General features: G+C 45.8%; 1 protein-coding gene across 1 annotated transcript in view; it reads right to left on the bottom strand.

The window, feature by feature from the left end:
* Positions 1-956: 956 nt before the first annotated feature.
* EIF2B4 (eukaryotic translation initiation factor 2B subunit delta) overlaps positions 957-27,431 on the bottom strand; it is a 102,124-nt gene continuing 75,649 nt past the window's right edge. The window contains exons 9-13 of the mRNA XM_069233581.1: positions 14,889-14,991; positions 13,957-14,084; positions 13,272-13,449; positions 2,043-2,223; positions 957-1,223 (exon numbers count right to left, since the gene is read on the bottom strand). Of these exons, the coding sequence (XP_069089682.1) occupies positions 1,024-1,223; positions 2,043-2,223; positions 13,272-13,449; positions 13,957-14,084; positions 14,889-14,991 (790 nt within the window). The 3' untranslated portion in view covers positions 957-1,023. The remainder of the gene's footprint in view (positions 1,224-2,042; positions 2,224-13,271; positions 13,450-13,956; positions 14,085-14,888; positions 14,992-27,431) is intronic.

The raw sequence follows: 27,431 nt of genomic DNA, 5'->3' as shown, positions 1-27,431 counted from the left end.
CTTTTGAGAAGGCTTTGCTTTTTTATGTGCTATCCAACATGGTGTAGTCCAGTTTAGTTTTTTTTTTTTTTAAATAAAATTTAGAAAAGGCGTTGGGCTTCACTTTCACACACAAACGCGATACCATACTCCTGCAGACAGCACAAAATCGTTTTCTGCACCAAACTGTATGTTATGCTCATAAACTTATTTCTGGACTCCAGTTTATGTTGCACCTAAAAAAAGTGACTTTGCACCGAAAGCTATTTTGCAGGTAAATGTGATTTATGATTCTAAAAGTTTTTCCACAATCATGCTGATGTGGAACCCAGGGTGATTTTGTAACTCAGTGTGCTGTCAACCAAATGTAATGTCATACTTGTGCACACCTTTTACGCCTAATGAGGTATCTTAGTACCGCAATTTCTTTCTGTACTGAGAGGCTGAGCATTTAAACTTAAGTTAGATTGATGTTGCAACCAAGGTTGATTTTGTACCTAAATGTAATACCATAATCCTGCTTATTTCTTCCTTCTTTTTGGAAAAAAATGCTTTCATTGTTTTTATTTGCTACATAACTGGAAGGGCTAAAAGTTTCCTTCTTGCTTTTTAGGCTTTCCTTAATGGTTTTCTTCCAATGGGGAATACTTGTATTATTACTCATGTTGATTACAAATACGCTGATTGTTCAGCAACATACTCCCATAAGCTTGTACACAGTTAAGTTAAATCAATCCATTCCTCTGAGCTCGCGAACTTGCATGTGCTGAAGTACTCTGTTCCACTCACTGTTTTCGTGTGCAGCAGGACGACTACTAGTAAATGGGGACTGCTGTGGATCGCCTATTGAAAACCTTTGTAGTAAATTTCATAGCTTAATGAGTAAAAGGATAGGTATGAACGCTCTTGCTAAAAGCGAATGTGTTGGGAAAATTAACAGCTCAAACTCTTTACTAATCTTAGACAGTCTGATAGGGAACTTTATACAATAAATTTATTCAGGTAAAATAGACAATACTCCTCTTCCCCCTGCCATCATCGCGACTACTGTTCCACATTCTTAACCCGCAGAATCACTGGCACAGAGGTGCATGGAATCATCCCCAGATCAGTAATGACAAGGTCCACTAGATCGGGTGGTGTTACGTCATAAACCAGATTGAGGAGGTGCAAGGATGTGTTACTGTTCCAGCTTTCCAGAGGAGCCTTCCCCTTCCGGGTCACAATCAGGTCATCAGGGTCATCTACAAAACAGAAATTTACCATCAGAAATATTTCTCAGCTTTTAGAAGGATCCTCAGTAAATGAGTCATAACTGTCATAAGAATGTGGAGGGGATACTTTTATATTGTGGACTGAAGAAAATCTGGCTTTGTGAAAGGTCGGCAGTAAGCCATATCTAGGATCTACCTTTATATATTCTGTCTGTGGTATTACGTGAAGGTCTAACTTGTGACCAGTCTGCGTTTTCACCCCGTAATATGTTTTAAGTTCTGTGCATTTAAGCTTTCAGCTGACGACCATTGATTAAACTCTTCCACAACCTAAACTTCCAGACGAAAGTATAGATATCTCATGGGCAAAATGCAAAAATATGTCAACAAAATGTAGCCTCTCAGGCACGTGGATTTCACTTTCTATTCATGTAGACAAAATGAAGTAGTTAAAGTTTGGTAACTTGAAGGTTTCCTTGGTTATAAAGGTTAAATCATGCAAAACTGAAACTTGTCCAGGTCCAGCCACTCCTTAAATGCAAAGGAGAAGCCGAAGCCCAGAAATACTGGAGACAAACACTTTAAAAGAAATCAGCATTATTTACATTATCAAAAAGGAGCCACACGGCGTGGATGCAGTAAGTGTAGGACTGTGCCCCCACCTCAACATAAAAACATTTTGCTGGCCATCAGAGATACTAAAATGTACAGGCCACAACAGAACTATGCAGAGCACCTGCTTTGCTTGTGTCATCAATGCTCACCACATATAAATATTAATCCTACTAGTGAATTGGTCCCACTACATTTCCCTCTGAATGTCACAGAAATATCGCATGGATCTCATACCAAGTTCATTAGAGACGAAGGAATCGGTCTGCACTCGCTCACAAAACTTGTATGTTTCACAGCACACTAGAACTGGGACATTGTATGCTTTGGCCACCAGTGCAATCTGGGATGTGCCCAGTCGAGACATAACATAGCCATTGGCAAGCAGCGCATGTGCTCCCAGAAGAACCTTAGAAACCTGTATAAAGAGAAAGAAATGGATCATTATTTAAATAATTCCATAATGTGAATTGTGCTCTCTTTTCCTAATTATGCAATCAAATTGTTGAAAACATTTTCTAGTCTTTGCATGATGCTATTCCTATGAAAGCATTTAGAAGCATATTCTAGGCTATGCATGTTGCAAAGCATGTGAAAGTATTTTAAATAGCAATGAACCGTCATATACTGGTCTAGTGTTTGGAAAGAGATTCATGGGAGGAACGTTATTCTGGGATACTTCTGGGCCAAAAGTTCCCAGTGGCCCCATTTGGCAAGAATGTGTGAAAGTCACACCCACTTCTATCACACCTTTTCAGATTAGCTATGGAACTGTAACCTAAAATTAACTGGATTGCACCTCATGGTCTACAAAAAAGGTACTCACAAACAACAGCTGGTGGGCAGCAATTTGGAAAGTGTTAGGTGAAGGTTTATTTTAAGGGTGAGACTTCTATCCCTGAAGATACTAGGACAGAATAGGGCCACAACGCACTTCTCACCCCCATAGCTGTGGGGCAAATTGGGCCCACCAACTCTTCTGTCCCGACAGAAGCTGGGAAAGTTTGGACATACAACGCACTTCTGGTAGAGACTTCTAACAACAGGTTCCTCACCTAGTGAATTTTCCCCAGCGTCAGACTAGATCCGTAATATTTTGCTAGTAATTCCCTCACGTGTCGGCAGGTGTGCAGGCTGATCTTAGCTCATTTCTTTCTGCACCTTCCAATGCAGATATGGATCTCTCAAGTCCTGTCATTCCGACAGTCTTGTTTCCCTCTAAAACATATCAGTGTGCAGTATGTTTCCCTCCAAAACATGTCAGTATGTCTCCCCCTAAAACAGAATTTAAGCAGTTTTGTGACTGTCTCTGTCAAATGTTGGTGATGACACCCATATGACTTGTCACTGGACCCTTAGCTCCAAACAGGACTCAGCGTTGCGCAACTGCAGAGGCAAATCGAACCATAAGGCTATCTGCGACCACGAAGCAAAACACGTATCGCCAAACTCTGCAAGTCTAAGTCGAAGAAACAATCCCAGTCAAGGTCGCTCCCATGACCGATCGTAATCGAAATCACTGGGTTCAAATAAGTCAAAAGAGACCAAGAAACATAGAAAGTCCAAACATTTCTGAGGCATGACCTGGCCCCTCTGAAATGCCTTTGAGCCCCAAGAACCCGAGTGTGCTTCAGGTGAGGTTACTGCCAGTGGATCCATCCCAGATGCAGACTCTATCGCTTGAGCTTGATCCAAGGCTGGCCCCTTCATCTGACTCAGCTCCACCAATGCCACAACCAAGGACAAACAGGACACCGCTCTCTGTGGCAAAGCCAATGGCACTGGTTCCCGCGTCAATGCCAGTAACGTCATCATTAACAATGGAAACAGAGCTGTCTTGTCAGACTTCGAGACCCAACCTCTTTCACCCAGCCCTCGACAATATGCCCAATCAGAACCTGACACTTATATCCCCCCCACTATGATGATGGGGACAGTGATGATGACCAAGACCACCAAAATGACTTAGGATCTGATGACCTTCAGGATTTCAGTGGTCTTGATATATCCCTGGATATTGGGCTCTCATCCCTGACCGAATCTATGTCAGTGGAAGAATCCACCTCCTTCATCACAGTGTTCACAACAGCAGCAGAGGCTTTGGACCTCATTTTACCAACCATGGAGGTGAAAACAAACATACTTGCTGAGGGCCTTAACCCTGCACAAACCAGCCAAGAGACTGTCCATCCTTTCACGAGGCCCTCATGGATGTCCCAGTGAGCACCTGGGCAAAACCATGATCTTGCCACCCAGTGAGTGAGCAAGTGGTGAAGCAGCATAGACCCAACTCCTGAAGATCAGGATTCTCCCCTAGAGCATCCCACTCCAAAGAGCTTGGCAGTACAGGCGTCCACCAGTTGCCTGAACCCAAATTACCCACAACGCCCCCCAAAAGAGACAAAACAGATGGGGACATTTGCCAAACACATTTTCTCCTCCACCAACCACACCCTCAGGTTCGTAAATACAATGTGCCTCCTGGGCAGGAACCTGCAAACATTGTGACACAAACTAGCAGACATCTTGCCAACTGTCACATAGGAAATCCAACCAATGTTACTACGTTTGATTTTGTATCGTCAGAACATGGTGAAGTACTCTATTCGCTTGGGCCTGGATACCACAAACTGTCTGTTTAGGGCATCGGGACCAGCGTATCACTTTGACTCCACTGATTTTTCCTGACATGTTCAACAGTACTTGATGTACATGCCCTTCAACAGCTCTAGGCTGTTTGGGCAAAGGCTGACTCAGCCTTAGAAAGGTGTAAAGAGAACAAGGCCACTGCTTGCTCTCAAGCCCTATCCCAACCTGCTTGGCAGTTTCCCCAGCACCTTTGCCCCCTTTTGAGGCTTCGGCATGAGTTACCAGCAGAGGCAACACAAATATGTACCTCAGCAGCAACAGGCCTCGGAGTCATTTTGGGGAAGAGGCCGAGGAACCGGCCGACAGCGTCCAGGGCCCCAGGGGGACAAAGTGCTACCTAGACCCCAGGTCCCCTTCTGCAGCCACCGCAAAATCACTTCATTATGCCCTCAGCTGCACATGATCGCCCAGCTGGAAGTCACAAGTTGCATCACCTTTCATCTCCACAGATGAAGCAGCATCACATTTGACCAATGGGTGCTCCAGATCGTGCAACAGGGCTGCTTCCTACCCTTTCTGTCTCACCCCCTGGATATGCTTCCCACACCACAACTCCCGGAGGACCAGTTGCCCATACGTCACAGGAAAGTTCAGGCTCTCTTGGCTAAGGGAGCAATATAGAGGGTGCAGGCACCAGAGATCAGCAGTGGCTGTTAATCCCGGTATTCCTTGGTGCCAAAGAGGGACGGAGGCCTTCGCCCATCTTAGAGCTTCACCCTCTGAACTTTTTCCTCCAGAAGGACAAGTTGAAAATGCTCACCTTGGCACAAGTTCTGTCAGCCCTAGATCCAGACGCTGGATGGTGGTGATTGATTTGCAGGATGCCTATTTCCACATTCTCGTCTTATCAACCCACAGGCACTACCTGCAGTTTCAGGGAGGCCAACAGCACTTTCAATTCTCAGGTTCCCTTTTAGATTTATCAATGCATCCCAGTTGTTCACGAAGGTGATGATGGTGCTTACTGCCCATCTACAGAGGTTGGGAATACTAGTCTTCCTATACGTCGACGACTAGCTCCTGAAGACAGGATCACCTCAAGCCATCTCAGACAATGGCCGACTTGTTAACATCCTTTAATGTTCCAATCCTGGATACAGTGCTCTTCTGAGCCTTGCCTCTACCTTAAGAAGTTCAGGACATTCAGACTATAATCTTAGCGTTTCAGCCCTTGGCCTGGTCTCAGTGACAGCAGCTCTGGAGTTTCTGGGCGTCCTCCATGTGGACCACACAAGATGGCAGATGTGGGCACTGCAGTGCGATCTGAAGTCTCAGTAGGCTCGGTCCCAAGGGGACCTATTAGAGTCCGTCCAGGAGTTGGGGAAGACTGCAAAAGACCTGCACTTGTGGTTTCTCAACCACAATTGGACCATCAGCAGACTCCTCTCTCTCCCAAACCCAGAGTTAAAGGTCATGATGGATGCATCATTGCTGGGTTGGGGAGACCCACCTGAGAGAGGTGGAAATCAGAGGACTCAGTTCTTTGGCAGAGGCTCACCTCCACATCAACTTGTTGGAGTTGCAAGTGATTGGCTTGGCACCAAGGGCATTCCTTCTGACCATCAAGAAGGAACAAATACAGGTTCTCACAGACATTATGACCACCATGTGGTATTACAACAAATAGGGTGGCATAGGTCCTGTGCCAGTATGCTCTAGGTCTCTGGAAGTGGCTTAACGTCTAGGGCATATCCCTGATTGCCCAGCACATAGTAGGATCTATAAATGCCAGGGTGGGAGAACTCATCTGACGTTTCAAAGTGGATCAGTAAGCATCTGTTTGTGGCATGTAGTGCTGTAGATTCACATGCTCTGCATACTTCTGCCATCTAGTTTTGGCTTTGGATTATTGAAAGTTGTTTTTTCTTCGAAGCAGCATTTTTGAGTCACGGGATCGAGTGACTTCTTCTCAGTGATACTGCGCATGGGCATCAACTCCTTTGTTAGATTGGTTTTCCACAGGCAGTTGAGAAAAGGAGTGTAGAGAAAGTACAGAGAGAGGTCTATGCAAAGGTAAATATATATATGTACAACTATATACAAGTATGAAGTAACTGCTAACGGCCAAAGGTGTCCATGGAGGAGGGAGGGCGCATGTGGCCACAAACAGATGCTTACTGGGTAAGTAACATTTTCCGTTCAATTGCATGTGTGGCTGCAGATACTCAGGGTCTGCATAGACTGTAAAGCAGTCCCTACATGAAAGCGGTGGCTAGCCTGTGGGAGCTGCAGCTGACTGGAAAAGTGTTCTTAGTACTGCTTGTCCTACATTAGCTTGTTGGCGTGCAAGTACAGCTACACAATCAATATCCGGATCATGTATGTGGGGGGTTTCTTCCTGGTAGTGTGCTCTGGGAGTGACAGGAAGTTGTCTTTTTGCTTTAGCATAAAGAGTTTGAATATATTTTACTATCCAGCTAGCTATGCTGCTTTTGAGGTAGTGAAAAAGCTACAAAGAACTGTTTAGTCTTTCTAAATTCCTTAGTTCTTTCAATGTAGAACACTAATGCACGTTTAATGTCTAAAGTGTGAAGGGCTCTTTCAGCAACTGCGTCAGGCTGTGGAAAGAAGACTGGTAACTTAATGGATTGATTAATGTGGAATTGAGAAACCACTTTAGGGAGGAACTTTGGATTAGAGTGAAGAACCACTTTGTCCCTATAAATTTGGAAGAATAGTTCTTCAAAGGTTAGGACCAGGAGCTCACTATCACGTCGGAGATGTGATAGCAACTAAAAAAAAGCCACTTTCCATGAGAGGTACTGAAGAGGGCATGAGTGACGTGGCTCAAAAGGAGGTCCCATGAGCCTGGTATTAACAATATTGAGGTTCCATAATGGTGCAGGAGGCACTCTTGGTGGAATGACCCGTTTAAGGCCTTCCATTAATGGTTTGATCACTGGAATTCTAATCAGGGATGTATATTGTCTGTTTTGTAAATATGCAGCTATAGCTGCGAGATGTATGCAAATGAAGGTGTAAGCTAAATTTGCTTTTTGTAGATGTAGCAAATAACGGACAATGTCTTTGACAGTAGCTTTGATGGGATTAATGTGTTTGGCTTGACTGTAGCAAACAAAGTGTTTACACTTTGCAGCACAACATGCTCTAATAGTGTGTTAATGAAATTCTCTGATAATGTGCATACATTCTGCAGGCAAATCCAAGTAACCAAACTCTGACTTCAGGAGCCATATCGCAAGGTTGAGAGATTTGGGGTCTGGGTGTTTGCCTCACCCTTGGTTTTGAGTGAGAAGGCCCGGCCTGTTTGGAAGCTTCTCCTGGGAGAGGGGGATGGTTGGGGCGGGGGGGTGGGCAGGGTACTGAGAGGTCCAATAGTGTGGTGAACCAGGGCTGCGGCGCCCATATGGGAGCTGCTAGGATCATGTTAAGGGAGGTCTGCCTGGTCCATCCAACTAAAAATGGAATGAGAGGGAGAGGTGGAAAAGCGTAGACAAATATCCCTCCCTGACCAGCTCATCCTTACAGCATTGCCCCTGGATAGAGGATGTGGGTACGTGGAGGTAAAGTCTTGAAATTTCGTTTTTTTCTGCTGTGGTGAAAATATCTATGAGGTGTTCCTCACTTCCATAAGTATTTTCGAAGGACTTGTGGGTGGAGTTCCCATTTGTGGACTTGCTGCATCCTGCTGAGCAGGTCTGCAAAGTCGGTGTCTGTTCCTGGGGGATACTCTGCCACCGGGTGAATATGATGATGGAGAACCCATTTCCATATTATCTGTAACAGTTGTGACAATTGGCGTGCCACCCCAATCCCCTGTTTCTGAAGGTAGTACATATTGCTGTCACCTTGTCTGTGTGGACTAAGACGACTTTGTGAGAGTGGCGATGAAGAAATGTTTTCAGAGCTAGAGATACTGCCTGAAGCTTGAGGAAGTTGCTGTGTATAGATGGATCGGATCCCACCGGTCCTGTACTGAGAGTTCTCGAAGGTGAACGCCGCAGCCTGTGATCTCAGGAGCAGGGTCTAGAAAAGGCCGCCCTTTCAACAGGCTGGTAGTGCTCCTTCATTACAGAGAGCAGTGAGTATGGAGGTCTAACCGCTAGATCTTCCAAGCGACCCTGTGATTGACCCACTGATGACAGACGCTGCTGCAGGGGACGCATGGGGGGGTCTGGCGTGGGGAACGATGGCAATGCAGGAGGCCATCATTCCTAACAGGTGCATCACAGTCCCAACTGTGTGCGATCAATTCTCTAGACACTGGGACTGAAATTTGTGAGTACTAGCCGGATTGGGGCATGCTATCCCCAATTCTGCATTGAAATAGCTCGTGGATAGGGCTGTATCTGCAGAGATTGAAGGTGGGATTTGAGAAAGTTGAGTGTGAACCCTAGCTTGTGCAGAAGGTCCACTGTCATCTCAGTGTGACATTAGAATTGTGATAACGTGCTGGCTTTGATGAGCCAGTCCTCTAGGTAAGGGAATACATGTACGTTTTGTATTCAGAGATGTGTTGCTACTACTGCTAAACACTTTGGTGAGACCCCAGGAGCTGTGGTGACTCCGAAAGGAAGAACCTTGCATTGGTATTGCTTGCCTGCAATGACAATTCTGAGATATTTGCGGTGTGCAGGGTGGATGGGGATATTGAAGTAGGCGTCCTTTAGGTCTAGGGCCATCATAAAGTTGCCCTGTTGTAAGAGGGTGATAACATCTTGAAGAGTAACCGTGTGAAAGTGCTCTGATAGAATGTAGTGGTTTAAGGGCCTTAGGTCCAAAATGGCCTGAGAGCGCGGTCTTTTTGGGGAATATGAAAGTGTAGAGTGTATACTCCTGTTCCTTGGTGTAGCGGAACTGGCTCGATGGCACCTTTGAGAAGAGATTGTACCTCTTGTTTGAGAGGAAGAAAGTGTTCTTGAGCAATATTGAAAGAGCGAGGGGGAACGTTTGGAGGATTGGTAGAGGTGTGGGGTGGGAAGACATAGATAGTCACTGTTTAGATGTTGATATAGAGGTATGGTTGGTGGCGCTCTTGTTTCTACCTCGGGTGTCCTCTGTGGAAGCCTTGAGATTTTGAACTGGATAGCGGTCGGGCCTCAGAGGTGGAGGCCTCCGTACGTGTCGGTTTGAAACTATCTCTGAATGTGGGGCAGCAAAAGGTACCTCTTTGGGAGGGGGACTGTAAGGCACCCATGGCTTTTGTGGTGTCTGTTTCTTTTTTCAGCTACTAAAGGGTGGAGTCCACTTGAGGGCCGAAAAGATGCTTCTTGTCGAAGGGCATATTGAGTACTGGTTGTTGTACCTCTGGTTTAGAACCGGAGCATTGAAGCCAGGCATGTCTCTTTACTAGTATGCTGGTGTTGATACCTTGTGCAGCCGTGTCCGCAGCATCTAGGGCACATATGATTGAGTTATTACTGAAAACCTCTCCCTCTGTGACAATCTGTTGTCCCCTTTTTTGGAGCTCATTTGGGAGATATTCGAAGAGCTCCATCATCGCATCCCAGTGAGCCCAATCATACCTCACAAGTAAAGCCTGTAAGGTGGAGATGTGCCAATGATTGGCTGATTGTGCAGCCACGCTTTTAACTGCGGTGTCAATCTTTTTGCTCTCCTTGTTTGAGGGAGGAGCATCTTCTGTGGCCCGACTATTGGCCTGTTTGCGTGTAGTGGTACCTAATGGGGTCCCTGTGCAGCACAACATTGTGGAATGTGGCTGCTTGAGCTAATACCTGCTGGTAGAATGTGCCATTCTCTGGCGGTGAGGGTGGTGCAGGGTATAAATCCAGATCGGTGGAAATCAAAGTATCAGAGTCCTATGTGTCCCATACATCTGGGTCCTGCTGTGTGTCACCCAAATCTCCCCCAGTGAATAAAGGGTATCCTTGTGATGTTAAATCTCCTGCAGTACGAGAGGCAGGTGAATGAGGAGAGAGGTGGAGGAGAAGCAAGGGATGGAGGTGATGAAGACAGTATTTGAGGAAGAGGAAAAGGCTTTTGAATAGTAGTGGTAGCCTTGTCCTCAGTCTTTGGAGGTAAAGTATCCAGAGCCTCCTAAAAAGGATAGTTTCTTCTTGAAGGTGACATGGAACTGAAGCAATGATGTGCCCTGTACCCTACTGGATGTGGAGGCAACGCTGACGAGCGCCCATGGTCTTCAAAATGGGTTCAACAGGAGATGATTGACTAGGGTCTTTCGGCTCCAAAGAGGTTTTTGGTTGGCGTCCTTTTGTTGGAGCCGAAGTGGAGATGGGGCTTGTTCGGCACCGAAGGAAGCAGCAACAATATCTTGGAATGAAGATGTTGAGATTGACACCCAAGACGATGTCTTGACCTTGGCAATTTTCAGTGCAAGCCAGACGACAGGGCATCCATGCCTGTTTTAAGGAACTGGCCATGGCCTGATGGAGTGGCGGTCTGACAACCTCGGTAAGGGGCTTTTTGGAAGACTTGGAGGGGGCAGGAGGGGCAATGGTACTCGGGGGTTGCGCTGATGTCACCTTGTGGCTATTGATTTCCAAATGAATGACGGAGTCCTGGATGGAGGAGGTCTCCTCCTATTCCGGCTCCTCCTGGGCATGCTCCTCCCTGAAGATGTCAATAGTGTATTCTGGATTCTTGAGTGCCATCTGTAGTTGCAGAGCTCCTCAGTGCACAAGGGTCTTTTTCAATCTGAAGGATGTGCAGGCATCGCAGGTTACTTCTTCAGGGCGAGGTGTGAGTCACAGGTTACACACCAGATGTTGGTCGTGTGCAGGAATTTTGTGTGGCAGAGGAAAGAATCAAAATGGTGTCTGTTCCATCAGCGCAGTGTAGTCGTCGGTGTCAGGTGCTGAGGTAGGCCTGAATGGGCGAGGGGTCCCAGAGGGTGTGCAGTCAGTTCTTGGACCGATAGAGTGAGACGAGAATATAAGAAAACACGATCGAAAACAATACCATTGATTGAGGAAAACATGGAAAGAACAGTTTTGAAGCCGGAGCGAGGCACAAAGGACGCTAAAAGACATTTGAACCCGACGGCAGAGGGAAAACAATCGAACAAAGGAGTTGATGCCCATGTGCAGAATCACAAAGAAAGATGAGTCACTCGATCCTGTGACCTGAATATGTTTCTTCGAAGAAAAAAAAAATTGCAACACTCCAAACCCGACACTATATGGTAGAAATACACAGAGCATGTTTATCTACAGCCACACATGCCACTGAACGTGGCAGTTACACTCCAAGGTGCCACAGGGCATCTTCCAGCACTGGGGAGAAACCTAGCTTGATCTACTTGCCACCACAGAGAATGTGCATGGTGTCAAAGCTGCTTTGTGGGTTGACGTTTTGACAGCATTCCTCTTTCAGAGACGGCTTCCGCCAGCACCAGGGATTCTGCTCCTGCCCAGAGTGCTGAAAAATATCAAGAACACCAGGCCAAAGTCATCCGAGTAGCTCCAAATGGGGTGAGGAGAGCGTGGTATCCAGAATCTTTGGCTATGAGTACGTCGTCCTATCCAGCTGAACCTGTGGGAGGATCTCCTGTCTCAGCATCAATGCCGGGTCCTGCACCGGCCGATCCCTCCAAGGAGGAAGGACAACTACTGTTTGGATCCCAAGTGGGCCCTGAATTTCTACATTGACACAACCAGAGATTACTGTCAAGATAACCAACTTTTTGTTGGTTTCTCTATAGTGAAAAAGGGTAAAGCAGTGGAAAAGAGGTGCAAGAGAGTGAATTGTGTTATACATCCAGATCTGCTATGGGCAAAGCTAAAAAGCGATCCCCATAGGAATTGGGCGCTAATTCCACCACAGTGAAGGCTACTAGTAATGCCCTAATGTGCAGTGTGCCAGGTCTGGACATATGCCAGGCAGCAATATGGGCAATCCACACACGTTCACAAAGCACTACTGCCTGGACAGCCAGAGGCGTCAGGACAGGCATGTACCATTCCACAGACCCTCCGCCTAGGAGGTAATATGTTGGTAACTATTCACAAGGTGAGGAATCTGCAGTTCGAGATCTCTACCATAAGTACAAGTTACTTACCTTTGGTTACTCATTTTCTGGTAGAGATTCTATGTCTATCTAAATTCAGATTTCCTCGGCAACCCTCCGATCCTTCCTGTTCTGTGGAATGTTCTTATTCAGTCCATTAATAAGATCCCAAATCTGAAAGTCTGCACAACACCATATTCCGATTTCAATGGCTCCGCACAGTCTGCGCAGGAAGAGATCAGAAAGACACTCATGTCAGTGCAAGGAAGTGGCACATATATCGGGGCCTGATTTCACATCTGGGGCAGGGCAGATTCGACACGGAGGCACAGGACGCCACCTGCAGACGTGCAAGGAATTGCTAGCAAAACGTTTTTGGGTCCAGTCTGACTCCTGGAGAAATTCATAATGTGAATAATCTGCGGTTAGATAGAGTCTCTACCAGAAAAGGTGTCACAATGTAAGTATCTTGTTCTTCGGTCCCTGCAGACAGTGGCATAGGTTGTGGACACAACATGCTTCTGTCCCTGCAGCTACCGGGAAAGGTTTGACGTACAATGCACGGAAACAACATTGGAGACCTTCTCCTGCCCCCAGAGCCAACCCACAGTGGAGACAAGAGCATGGGTGGGGACAGTAGACACTGCATTCTTTTAATCAGCTTAAAAGGAGAAACTTTGCCATGTCCAAAAATACAGTGTATTGGAGCCCATGTCTTGAGTGACTGAAGCACTTTTCAGAAAGGTAACACCACACTAAAATTCCAGAACCCTGCTCCAATTTGCCTGGCCCTTAGCAGAATTCAGAAACCTAACTTGACTTAGAGTTCAGAAAGACATGTGATATGTGCCCTGTATTACAGCACTCACCTCGGGGAGGATGTATGATATGGCTGTAATCATCACATAGGTGCAATGGATTCCTTGCCGCACAAGCCTGCGGAGTGTCTCTCGCCCTTCCAGCCGTGGCCGACTGTCTGCCACAATCACACGGAACTTCCGTCCTTGGGAATGAGCATCACACAATGTATAATTCACCAGGGATGAGCTGAGCAGGAAGAGAGTAGTGTGGAGAGAATGTTCATTCCAAGTATTACTGTGCTTCCCCATTTCACTCTCATTCAGCCAACATTTACCTCCCTCTCAATAACATGCTCCGCAGCCGAGCTCTTTTATAGTTGTTCTCTTGCAGCACTTCTTTCGTCTAGCCATCACATATTGTGATCAGAAATGCTCAGTCAGGTGTGTGAACAGTCCCTGCTCTGTTTCCCCAGCTCTCCCTCCGCTTAAGCTCATTCTCGGCAGTCGTTGCTCCAACACGCTTCATATTGAGCCCTTCCCATCTTACTACTGTTCCGATCCACACTGTAGGCGCTCAACTTTAAAAGCCCATGTTTTCTACTCCATCTTCATTAAATCCTTCTCCATGTCCAATTCTTCCTCATTTACTTTCATATTCATCCGAGTCAATCCCTCATCCTGCACCTTCTAAGGTAAGAAGAAAGCCCCTCGAGGAGCTAGAGCAGATATTCTCCACAAATTGGACAATACTTACCACCCAAACACCAGGATTACATCTTGGTCACTTATTTTCTCCAAGGCATATTTAGAGATGGCTTTTGATGCCAGAACAATCTTCTCCCTGATGTACTCTATGATTGATTCTTGAAGTATCCGTTTTGCCTGCAAAAAAGAAATCCAAGAGCTGGAAACAGTCATGTTAGCCCCAACATTTCCAATTGCCTCTCTACATTTGGAGTCCTCTCTGGGCTTATACTTCAAGAAGTCTTTTCTGTGGGTCTTTAGAGGGATGGGAACGCTTACATTTCAATTCTAGCGTTCTTTAAAGAAGACGGGCCTATGATTAAAATCGAACCATCCCAAAAATATACAGACTGAAGGGACTATTCACTGGAAGTTGGCCACCTAGAAGTGCTGTGAAGTAGAAAGCGGATGCCTATTTCCTGAATAATCATAGGTTGTGTTTCGCATCACTAGGTTTCTGCAGCAGCCACACTCTCCTTTCACTCAGTGCAGCTCAAGTTAAGTGGTGTCTGTATTTTGGATCACTTTCCTTTCCTGTGTGTACTCAGGGTTCTGAGGTCACTTAGGCAGGTTATACTGCTGGTCTAATTGCCAGTCAATCAGTAAAAAAGGTACTGAGCACCTATGACGTATCGCTTTGTATTTTAACACTTCTCTTTCCTCCACAAAGGATGCGGAGTGGATGGTGGGGCATTTCTGGTTGAAAATAGAGCTCAACCGGGAGGGAGCTCATTCATTTCAAAAGTGCATTCTGAAGTCAGGGCAAAAAGTAATTTTACTGAAGAGATGTCCCAGGGTTGTCCAACTGGGGTGCACGGGTACTCATGCTCACAACTCCCTGATCAAGCACATACACACGCCTATCAGACAAAGTGCAGCCTTGTTCCTAAATACATTAATGGGAGGTGTATGGCTGCCCAAACTATACTCTGCCCGCTGTACCTCCTCTTCCTTCATGGTGCTCGGGATATTGGAGATTTCCTTCTTCACATACTTGATGGCATTCCCCATGCTGGCGGACAGCGGCCGGCACTGATTCAGGAAGCTGCATGAAAGGTACAAATAGAAGACAATTTTCGTGCAAGCCCGATCTTCCGTACTAGGTTTTTGTTCAATAGATTATCATTTGTTTTCTTTCAACTTTCTGCGATTAGTATTAAATACCTATTATTCAATCCTTACTATACGCAGTTAATGTATTATAGCATGTTACTTCTGAGAACTGATGCTTACATTAGGTTAATTAAACAAAATAACCTCTTACAAAAGGATAAGATGAACCATTCTTGTCATACAGGGTATCTAATACTTAGTTTGTATTACCATGAATCAAGAGGACCCCTGAACTTGAATTTAAAAGCTGAAATGGCTGTGGTCCATTGGCACATTATGGGCTTCTTGGTACCTGTTTTCAGGTCTCGCGCTTATAAATATCTGTAGTTGTATGTAGTGCTGTGCGCTACCTTGGAAAACACCTATAACTGGAAAGCACTATACAATTGTACTTCAGAATGAAAGCAGCCTGCGAGTCTGTTTTGCCACTGCAAAACTCCTTCACCTTCTGGGACATAGCTGGCCAGTAGAAGTGAGGTACCAACCAACTTCAAGTTTTGGTCTGGCCAAGATATCCAGTTAAGGGGACGTCATGAGCAAATGTGGTAGGAACTCTGTACATCTAGGGCACTACTACTCTCCTAGTGGCACTAGGTTTGGGGCCTCTGGCTTCAGAATACAGAAGCCCCTCCTCCCAATAGGTTCTGTGGGAGCCACTGATATCTCCCTTTTTCTGGTCAGCAGCTTGCGGTCTCAGGCTTTCAACACTGGGACAGGTCCTATCTGCCCCTGGCAAAGATCTTCTCTAGAGTGTCCACCTGGGCCTAGGAGCTCTACTGTATAAGGCCCAAGTTCCTGGGGATTAGTTTCCTCAAGGGACAACAGGTCTTCTACCTGAGGAGAGGGGACTGGAGTTTGGGGGTCCTCAGAAGCTGGCTTTACAGACTCCCTGCCTTTCGTCTTGGAGGGCTGGGCCATTATTCCTGGCTCCAGCAACTCTTTTTTGCCCTGGGCTTTACATTGGGCTCTGGCTTTCACACACACCCATTCAGGTATACCAAGCATAGCTGCATGGGTCTCTTTCAACGTCAGTCCATGCTGAGGACTCCATATCGTTTTCTAGCTGACAGGCTACAGGGATTTCAGGGGATACCACTACCTTCTACTGCCCAGTAACCCCTCCCCACTCTAAGGACACCACTGCCATGGGGTGGACCTTAGCTTGGTTGTCAGCATTGATAACTGTGAAAGTCTCACCAGTCAGATACAATTATAGGGATATCAGTTTTTCAGTCACCATGGTGACACTTGCACTTGTATCTCTCACTGCTTCCACTGTGATGCATTGATATGTGGCTGTTGTCTGCATTTCTCCAGATTACTGGGCCAGACAGCTACATTCACCCCTCCCTCAGACTACAGTTGCTTCTGTGAGCTCTTTGACATGGTCAGGGCTCACCTGGACTCCCATCTGGAGACCTACAGCTGCAGCAGGGGCTGCAAGTGCCCTAGGGACATTGCTTTGGGACAGGCAGAGTCTCCCGTTTGGTGCCCATTAGCTTTGCAATGAAAATACCAAGCCCTTTTTAGGGTCCAAGTTCCTACGCAGGTACCCACCCTTGGTCTGCGATTGGTTTGGGCCTACACTCCTGATCATGTTTTTGGTGGGCTTTAGAAGACTCTGTTTTTAGACTGGGCACCATCTTTCCCTTGGGGGGTTAGCATCCCCTTTCTTTAGGTCCCTCCCCATATGTTGTCTTGGATACCCTAGTCTTGACCCAGTAGTCTGCCTTCTTTCCCAATCCTTGGGGATGAATTCGATTTAAGTCTACCAGGTACTGACACAATTGATCAGAAACACAGTTACTCAACAGATGCTCTTTCATAATAAGATTATAAAGCCCATCATAGTCTTGCACCTGGTGCTCTTTTTAGCCAGCCACCCACTGTTTTGACTGAAAAGTCAAAGAAATCTACCCAGGACTGACTAGAGGTTTTTCTAGTCTCCCTGAATCTCATCCTGTACACCTCAGTTCTGAGTCCAAAGCCCTCAATTAGAGCATCATTCATAGGAGTCAGCATCTACTCCAGTCAGTGTTAGGAGTCTATCCCTTCACTTCCCTGAAAACAGCTCCCACAGTAGAAAGATACTTTTTGTTGCGTTTCCTCATGACACAGACTGTGAACCATTTGGTGATGAGATCATCATCCTCGGAATACTTGGGGACAATCCCTTTGGGGATCTTAGGGTCAAATGCTTCTTTCTCCCTACTGGAAGGTTCCCTGGCCCCAGATATGGGTCCTAGGGCCTTCGCAGCTCTTCTTTTTTCTATATCTAAGAGTGTAGCCTCCAAGTCTATCCTCTTCGCTAACTTTTGGAGTTCAGCATCTTCACTGACTCCATCTCCTGGGGTACTATCAGAAGTGCTCCCAGTGGAGTTACTGTCAGTGGAGTTGTGGAGGGATTCATCATCATCATCATCCTCTTCCACCTCCTCTTCCTCTTCAGTCTCCCTTTATTTGCCATGGTTCTATCATTTTCTGCAAGCAGTTGCTGCACATGAGCTTTTGTGGGTTTAGACCCCATTGTAAGTGCCCATGCCTGGCAGAGGGGCTTAAGCTGGGCCAACTTAAGGTTCTGGTAGGGACCCAGATTGAGCTCTTGAGATGTACCTGCTGCCTCAGACATGGTTTTAAAATAGTTGGGACCTTTTTAGAAACTTGAACAAAAATTCTAAGTATACTTCTGAGGGTCTAACTGAAAGTATTTTATATTCTAAATAGTTTGGACTAGGACTTCATACAAGGCCCTAACAGTACTTTTTAAACAATTTAGAAAAAAAAAATTCTAGCCAAAGACAATTTTGGATTCTTTAGTGGGATCACTCATTAACTGAGTGGTATAGCAAATGTCAAGTCTTGTACCCCACCGCTGTACCACCAATGTAGGAAACTGGCTCTTTATAGGAAAAATCAAGATGAGATATATTGTACAAAGAGTCCAGAGGTTCCCTTACTAGTGGACAGGGGTTTGCTCTAGCAATCCCAAGACGCTCTTTTAGGGGGTAGTGTGGTTGAGTAGCCTTAGGCTTATCAGAGAGGAGAGTGAGACATCTGTAAATACACATGCAGTCAATAAATGAGAGACATGACTCAAGAAGGAGATCCACAGCAATTTACAAAAAAACAAGTATCATTATATAAATTTGGCACCAGAATCAATTTGTTCAGGTAAGTATGTTTGGCAAGAAAATTCTCTACAGTTATGAAAAGTCGACGTTTAGTGCAATTTTTGGAAGCTGCATTGTTATCCCATGAAGGAAAAACAAAGACAAAACAGGTACAGCACAGAGATATACGAGGCCAATCTCCTGGACGTTAGGTAAGTATTGAGCAGGGGTCAGGATCACACCAACAGGTCACATTAGGCAGCCCTGGCGCAGCTGGGTGCAGTGGTGTAGTATAGTGTAGGGTGCCCAATGTTACTCAATGGGGATCGGTCCGGTTGAAAAGATGCTGCAGTTGAGGACTGGGGATCCAGTTGGGAGGAACCAACAAGTCGGTTCCAATCTTGGGATGCCTGGGAACGTGGGGATACCTAGGTTCCTCTTCTCCACAGGCCAGGGCGACGGGTGCAGAGGCGTCTGCCTTTGTCCACTGAGCACTTGTGGTTGAAGTGGCCTGCGTGCAGAGGCTGCAGACGTCAGAGGGTCCACAGTGGGCACGTTTAATGCGGGCTTTGTCTCTGGAAGGCTAGGGAACCATGCTGGCACCGCTGGTTCACTTCAACTCAGGCTGTGCGGCAAGGGTGCAGTGGTGCTTTCAGGTGTTGGGTATTAGGCGGTCCAGAGTCCTCGCAGTTTGTCTTAGGGTGCCTGCAAGATGCAGGGAAGCAGGTTTGCTGATCCAATGGAGTTCCTGGGTTTTTGATGAAGGCAGGCAGTCCTCCCAGGCTTTGAAACCACAACAGCTACAGGACAAGGTGACTTTGGGGCAATTGGGCAGAAGCAGCAGACAGTCAGGAATCGGTCCAGGTCAGGTGCTTCTTCCTTTCGCAGATCTTCAGTGTCCTTCTTAGGTCAGCAGGAACCTGCTTTCCTGGTGCCAGGGGTTTGCCTAAATACTGCATTTTGGGTTGTTTCAGGGAATTTAGGATAGTAGCCAATGGGCTACTTACCCCTGGGGTCACCACACCCTCTATATGATCACTTCTTGTGGGAAGTGGGCATAACTCAGCCCCAGAGTTCCTAAATCTGCCTACACCAAGATGGCAGATTTCCAAAAGTTGTATCCACATCAGGTAATGCACCTCAGGGGTGGACACACCTCCTTGAATACTAAATTTCCCACCTGTCCAAAGACGTTCAAACAGTGGTCATTAAGCCATGTCTGTCCACATCACAGGATCAGAGGAAGCTTTGTAGGAACAACAGGACTTTTCAGAGATGGCTGGGCCAGCTAAGGGGGTGCAACCAACTCTAGTTGCTTTGTTGATAAGGACTGAATTATCATTTCAGTGTTGCCCATGGTGGCCAACGATTCAGATGTGGAACTGGAAGAAGTGTCTGTTAGGAGAAATGGAGCTGGCAAGGCAGATGGATACTTCATCACCAGTAAGATTTTCCAAAAGCACAAGTAATGTCTTTCTTCCTGGACTTGAAGTCTAAGCAGAAGCCTTATTGGACGCTGATAAATACGCACTACTGCATTCCGAGGCAGTCGTTCATATGTATCAGCAGATCACTAAGGTTTAGTAAGGCTGACTGGTTTTGTACAGGTTACTGAGAAGCTGGCAAATTTTGGCATACTGCACATGCTCACATACTTTTGCAATTTTTGACTAAAAGATTCAAAATTGAAGTCTACAAGCATATGCTCAGCCTAAACATTGTAAAGCAATCTATACACAAAGTCACTGCCATCACCGCAGAGCCCAAGTACAAAGTCAGACCATCTCTATGTGATTGTGGGCTGTCGCTGAACCAACACGTTTTCAATGTAAGACTAAATATATCTGCCTATTTACTTCAGCCAAAACAACCTGAGGGCTTGCACAATCATTGTCTGCCTAAGTTAACACACAGTTAACAAAAATAGCACTTAATGTTTGACGAAACAACTTTGATACCTTTCATGTTTCAGAAATAAATGTGCTGTTTTAACAATTAACATGCAAGTATTTCATTAGAGTTAAGTATAGAGTTTTCTCAGAAGCCAAAAACACACTACAGCTAACAAGGTGTTTTGTCTCGAACACAAAACACGATACAGCTGCCTAGGGGAACTACCTTCCACACTGATATTTTAGGAAAATATTTAAAATTCCAGAAATTTGATAAACCTGCGTGAAAAGTATCCAAAATTAAGGAAGGGTGTGGGGAGGCAAAGGAGAGGGAGAGCGATAGAGAGGAAGAGAAAATGTGCGATTGATATTAAATATAAAAAATTTTTTTAAAAAAAACAAAGAAAAGCCTACAAAATACATACATTTCAGGCCTGAAAAAAAGCAGAGTGTCTGGGAAAAGTTCCAAAATGCTAAGACACATAAATAGGGTTAGTCTAAGGGGTGAAGATTAGGTTAATGGTTCAATAGGAGGTTAGAGTCACGTGTAGTGTTGGAGTGGAGAGTGTCTTCGTTCTAGGTATAGGGGAAGGCAAGTGAAGGTTACAGTGTGGTGGTTAAGGAACACAGCAGCAATGGGCTTGGGCAGCTACTTACAAACAGAAGATGTAGAATTTGAGAAATTGAAGAAACTGAATGTTTGGATTTAAAGCTACTAGTCAATTCCACAGACTGCATTAACTTTTAAAATAAAATATTCTCTTTTTCTGGTTTGTATGTTTGGCTCTTGCAGCCTTATAGTTTGACCTGTAGTACCATACTGCCTGCAAGGGTTGTGGCGACAAACATCGTGTGACTGAATGGCAAAAGGTATCTACTCAGAACATGCAAAAACAAACTCCGCATGAGTTTATGCTACAAGCAATTCCCACTTACTCCGATGGGAGCAGTAACAGAGTTGCTACACAATTATGTATACAAATTTATAAAGTTGTTCCTCCTTCCTGAGCAGCTGCAACCATTGCTTACATCACAAATGGTGTGCCGAGATACTATCCTTGAAAGTATATACAAAAGGTAAAGACAGGATAGTAAACAGCAGGCTTTCTGTAAATTGTATTTTTATTTCCCCCTCCACCATTTTAATTTTTTCCCCTCACACCACACCATCTCCTGCTGGTAAAGGATAAAACAAATCCTGCATATCTGCAATTTGCTAGGTCCAGTTACTCCCCTGTGTTTGTTACACATTTCCTTTTATTTATCTGCTTCTTTTATAGTTTAACTTGATAATGAAAATGTCACTTACCCAGTGTACATCTGTTCGTGGCATCAGTCGCTGTAGATTCGCATGTTTTGCAATAGCTCGCCATCTGGTGGTGGGCAGGAGTGTTACAAGTTGTTTTTCTTCGAAGAAGTCTTTCGAGTTACGGGACCGAGTGACTCCTCCTTTTGTGTCCATTGCGCATGGGCGTCGACTCTATCCTCGATTGTTTTTCCCCGCAGAGGGTGAGGTAGGAGTTGTATTGTAGTAATAGTGCCCATGCAATGGAGTGACTAAGTATGTACCTATATAAGGTTGAAATGATATATATACAAATAGTTGAAGGTAACTTCCGAACTGCTACAGGCTCCCGGGGAGGCGGGTGGGCACATGCGAATCTACAGCGACTGATGCCACGAACAGATGTACACTGGGTAAGTGACATTTTCAGTTCGATGGCATCTGTCGCTGTAGATACGCATGTTTTGCATAGACTAGTAAGCAGTTATCTCCCCAAAAGCGGTGGCTCAGCCTGTAGGAGTGGAAGTAGTCTGAAACAATGTTCTTAATACGGCTTGACCTACTGTGGCTTGTTGTGCGGATAACACGTCTACACAGTAGTGCTTGGTGAATGTGTGAGGCGTAGACCATGTGGCTGCCTTACATATTTCTTGCATTGGGATGTTTCCTAGAAAGGCCATGGTAGCACCTTTCTTTCTGGTTGAGTGTGCCCTTGGTGTAATGGGCAGCTGTCGTTTAGCTTTAAGGTAGCAGATTTGGATGCATTTAACTATCCATCTGGCTATACCTTGTTTTGATATTGGGTTTCCTGCATGAGGTTTTTGGAATGCAATAAATAGTTGTTTAGTCTTTCTGATGTTTTTAGTTCTGTCAATGTAATACATTAATGCTCTTTTGACATCTAATGTATGTAGTGCCCTCTCAGCTACGGAATCTGGCTGTGGGAAGAACACTGGAAGTTCCACTGTTTGATTTAGATGGAACGGTGAAATAACCTTTGGTAAAAATTTAGGATTAGTCCTCAGGACGACCTTATTCTTGTGTAGTTGTATAAAAGGTTCTTGTATTGTAAACGCCTGAATCTCGCTTACTCTTCTTAGGGAAGTAATGGCGATGAGGAATGCAACCTTCCAGGTTAGGAACTGTATTTCGCAGGAGTGCATGGTTCGAAAGGTGGACCCATAAGTCTAGTTAGGACAACATTTAGGTTCCATGAAGGAACAGGTGGTGTTCTTGGTGGAATAATTCTTTTAAGGCCCTCCATGAATGCTTTAATGACTGGTATCCTATAAAGGGAAGTTGAATAGGTAGTCTGCAGGTATGCAGATATTGCTGCAAGGTGTATTTTAATGGAAGAGAAAGCTAGGTTAGATTTTTGTAAGTGAAGCAAGTAACCCACTACATCTTTTGGAGTTGCGTGTAATGGTTGGATTTGATTAATATGGCAGTAGCAAACAAACCTCTTCCATTTACTTGCATAGCAGTGCCTGGTGGATGGCCTTCTGGCTTGCTTTATGACTTCCATACACTCTTGTGTTAGTTGTAAGTGTCCGAATTCTAGGATTTCAGGAGCCAGATTGCTAGATTCAGCGATGCTGGATCTGGGTGCCTGATCTGTTGGTTGTGTTGAGTTAACAGATCCGGTCTGTTGGGCAGTTTGATGTGTGGTACTACTGATAGGTCTAGCAGCGTTGTGTACCAGGGTTGCCTTGCCCAAGTTGGTGCTATTAATATGAGTTTGAGTTTGTTTTGACTGAGTTTGTTTACCAGATAAGGAAGGAGAGGGAGAGGAGGAAAAGCGTAGGCAAATATCCCTGACCAGTTCATCCATAGGGCATTGCCCTGGGACTGCCTGTGTGGGTATCTGGATGCGAAGTTTTGGCATTTTGCGTTCTCTTTTGTCGCAAACAAGTCTATCTGAGGTGTTCCCCAGATCTTGAAGTAAGTGTTCAGAGTTTGGGGGTGAATTTCCCATTCGTGGACCTGTTGGTGATCTCGAGAGAGATTGTCTGCGAGTTGATTCTGAATCCCTGGGATAAACTGTGCTATTAGGCGAATTTGGTTGTGAATTGCCCAATGCCATATCTTTTGTGCCAACCGGCTCAACTGTGTTGAGTGTGTCCCCCCTTGCTTGTTTAGATAATACATTGTTGTCATGTTGTCTGTTTTGACGAGAATGTATTTGTGAACTATTATTGGTTGGAAAGCCTTTAGTGCTTGAAAAACTGCTAGCAGTTCTAGGTGATTTATATGCAGTTTTGTTTGATGTACGTTCCATTGTCCTTGTATGCTGTGTTGATCGAGGTGTGCTCCCCACCCTGTCATGGAAGCATCTGTTGTTATTACGTATTGTGGCACTGGGTCTTGGAAAGGCCGCCCTTTGTTTAAATTTATATTGTCCCACCATAGAAGCGAGAGGTAAGTTTGGCGGTCTATTAACACCAGATCTAGAAGGTGACCCTGTGCTTGTGACCATTGTGATGCTAGGCACTGTTGTAAGGGCCTCATGTGCAGTCTTGCGTTTGGGACAATGGCTATGCATGAAGACATCATGCCTAGGAGTTGTAATATCATCTTTGCTTGTATCTTTTGTGTTGGATACATGCGTTGTATGATGTTGTTGAAGTTTTGAATTCTTTGTGGACTTGGAGTGGCTACTCCTTTTGTTGTGTTTATTATGGCTCCTAGGTACTGTTGTACTTTGCACGGCAGGATGTTGGATTTTGCGAAGTTGACGGTGAACCCCAGTCTGTAGAGGGTTTGTATGATTTGATTTGTGTGGTGTGAGCACTTTGATAACGAATGGGTCTTGATTAGCCAGTCGTCTAGATACGGGAATACATGTATTTGCGGCCTTCTGATGTGTGCAGCGACTACTGCTAGACATTTTGTAAAGACTCTTGGTGCTGTTGTTAAACCGAAAGGCAATACTTTGAATTGGTAATGTATTCCTTTGAATACAAACCTTAGGTATTCCCTGTGCGATGGATGTATTGGTATATGGAAATACGCGTCTTTGAGGTCTAAGGTTGTCATGTAGTCGTGTAGTTTGAGCAATGGTAGCACTTCTTGTAGTGTGACCATGTGAAAGTGGTCTGATTTGATGTATGTGTTTACTATCCTGAGGTCTAGGATTGGTCTTAGCGTTTTGTCCTTCTTTGGTATTAAGAAGTACAGTGAATAAACTCCTGTGTTTATTTGTGTGTTTGGTACTAATTCGATTGCATTCTTTTGCAATAGTGCTTGAACTTCTGTCTCCAGGAGCTCGGAATGATGTTGTGATAAATTTTGTGCTCTTGGTGGTATGTTTGGAGGGAATTTTAGAAATTCTATGCAATAACCATGTTGGATAATTGCTAGAACCCAAGTGTCTGTAGTGATTTCCTGCCATGCTTTGTAATAATTACCTATTCTTCCCCCCACTGGTGTTGTGTGGAGGGGATGAGTGACATGTGAGTCACTGCTTAGTTGCAGGGGTTTTGGGGCTTTGAAATTTTCCCCTATTCCTAGGGAATTGCCCTCCTCTGTATTGGCCCCGAAAGCCTCCCCTGTACGGTCCCTGGTAACTGGACGGCGTTGCCTGTGAGGTGCTGGCTTGTGTGGCCTGACCCCGAAACCCCCCTCTAAAGGGTGTCTTGCGGAAGGTGCCGTAGTTTCCTCTGCTCTGCGGGGAGTAGAGTGCGCCCATTGCTTTAGCAGTGTCCGTGTCCTTTTTAAGTTTTTCTATCGCTGTGTCCACTTCTGGACCGAACAGTTCTTTTTCATTGAAAGGCATATTGAGAACTGCCTGCTGTATCTCTGGTTTAAACCCAGACGTTCGTAGCCATGCATGCCTTCTGATGGTCACGGATGTATTAATTGTCCTTGCAGCTGTGTCTGCTGCGTCCATGGAGGAGCGTATCTGGTTGTTTGAAATGTTTTGACCTTCCTCAACCACTTGCTTTGCCCTTTTTTGTAGGTCTTTGGGTAGATGTTCAATGAGGTGTTGCATCTCATCCCAATGGGCTCTGTCATAGCGCGCAAGTAGTGCTTGAGAGTTGGCGATGCGCCACTGGTTTGCAGCTTGTGCTGCGACTCTTTCCAGCTGCATCGAACTTGCGGCTTTCTTTATCCGGGGCTGGTGCATCCCCAGATGTGTGGGAGTTGGCCCTTTTCCTAGCTGCTCCTACAACGACGGAATCTGGTGGCAGCTGTGCAGTGATGAAAACAGGGTCTGTAGGGGGCGCCTTATACTTTTTTTCCACTCTTGGTGTGATTGCCCTACTTTTGACTGGCTCCTTAAAAATTTCTTTTGCGTGCCGGAGCATACCAGGGAGCATAGGCAGGCTTTGGTAGGAGCTGTGGGTGGAGGAGAGGGTGTTTAATAAAAAGTCATCCTCGACCTGTTCTGAGTGGAGGCTTACATTGTGAAATTGTGCTGCTCTAGCCACCACTTGAGAATACGCAGTGCTGTCTTCTGGTGGAGATGGCTTTGTAGGGTATGCCTCCGGGCTGTTATCTGACACTGGGGCGTCGTATAAGTCCCATGCGTCCTGATCCTGGTCACCCATGCTCATGGTGGTGTGAGCTGGGGAATGTGATGGAGTTTGTACTGGTGAGACGTGAATTACAGGTGGAGGAGAGGGTGGTGGAGTAACCTTTTTCACCACCTTTGTTTGTGGTGTTTGTTCAGTTTGGAACTCCAGTCTTCTCTTTCTTCTAATAGGGGGAAGGGTGCTTATTTTCCCTGTTCCCTCCTGTATGAAGATACGCTTTTGCGTATGGTCTACATCGGTAGATTGCAGCTCTTCCTCGAACCTATGCTTTCGCATTTGGGAGGTTAGTGAATGCTCCTCTGTATAAGAGCCTGAAACTGGGTCGGTTGCAGGTTGTTTTGGCGCCGAAACCCTGTCTGCATCTTTTTTCGGCTCCGAGCTGACTTTTCTTTTTTTCGGGGCCGAAACCTCTCGGCGTCGATCTTCGTCGGTGCCGCTGTCTCGGCGTCGAGCCGTGTCTACACCGCTATCTCGGTGTCGATGCTTGTCTCCAGCACTTTCTCGGTCCCGAGAAGGCTGCGTACCGGTGTCTCGACCGGAGTCGGACTGTCTCGGCACTGTTTGGGCCTTTTTCGGTGCCGACGGTCGGTCACCGAATTTATGGGTCGAGCCATGGCCTGGTGGCAGTGGCGTCCCCTGGGCCTTGTCAATCTTCTTATGTGTTGTTTTCGACGTCTTACTCACGGTTCGTGGGTCATCGAATTCCTCGGAGTCCGATTCGTGGATCGAGAAGGTACCTTCCTCTTCTTGTTCCTCGAACTCTCGGTGGGCTGTCGGCGCGGACGCCATTTGAAGTCTTCTGGCTCGACGGTCTCGGAATGTTTTTCGGGACCGGAACGCACGACAGGCCTCGCAGGTGTCTTCACTGTGCTCAGGTGACAGGCACAGGTTACAGACCAAGTGTTGGTCTGTATAGGGGTACTTGTTGTGGCATTTGGGACAGAAACGGAACGGGGTCCGTTCCATCGGCGTTCTTCAGCACGCGGTCGGGCCGACCAGGCCCCGACGGGGGATCGAAAAACTACCCCGAAGGGCACCGGAGCTCTTCGATCTGGTGTTGAATCTAACTACGCCGATCCCGAACGCAACAATACCGACGAAAATCTTCCGAATTTAGCTATCTTTCCGTTCCGAAACTCGGAGCGACAGGAACACGTCCGAACCCGATGGCGGAAAAAAAACAATCGAGGATAGAGTCGACGTCCATGCGCAATGGACACAAAAGGAGGAGTCACTCGGTCCCGTGACTCGAAAGACTTCTTCGAAGAAAAACAACTTGTAACACTCCGGCCCAACACCAGATGGCGAGCTATTGCAAAACATGCGTATCTACAGCGACAGATGCCATCGAACACTATGTTACCATCCTCCCTTAGTACTTATTGCATCAAAATTAAACATTTCAAGAATGTATAATGTTACATTTTGATTTGGCTCGCCCTTTAAGGTTTACTGTAATATCGTCTGTGTTGTTAAGCTATATGGCACTCTATAAATAGCTTTGACATTCTTAAAAAAAAAAAAAAAAAAAAAGTAGATTGTCTGTATGC

Source organism: Pleurodeles waltl, chromosome 5 (assembly GCF_031143425.1).
Source record: "Pleurodeles waltl isolate 20211129_DDA chromosome 5, aPleWal1.hap1.20221129, whole genome shotgun sequence".
Lineage (NCBI taxonomy): Eukaryota > Metazoa > Chordata > Amphibia > Caudata > Salamandridae > Pleurodeles > Pleurodeles waltl.
Note: the sequence above shows the minus strand (reverse complement) of the source record. Positions and strands in the feature narration are given on the sequence as shown.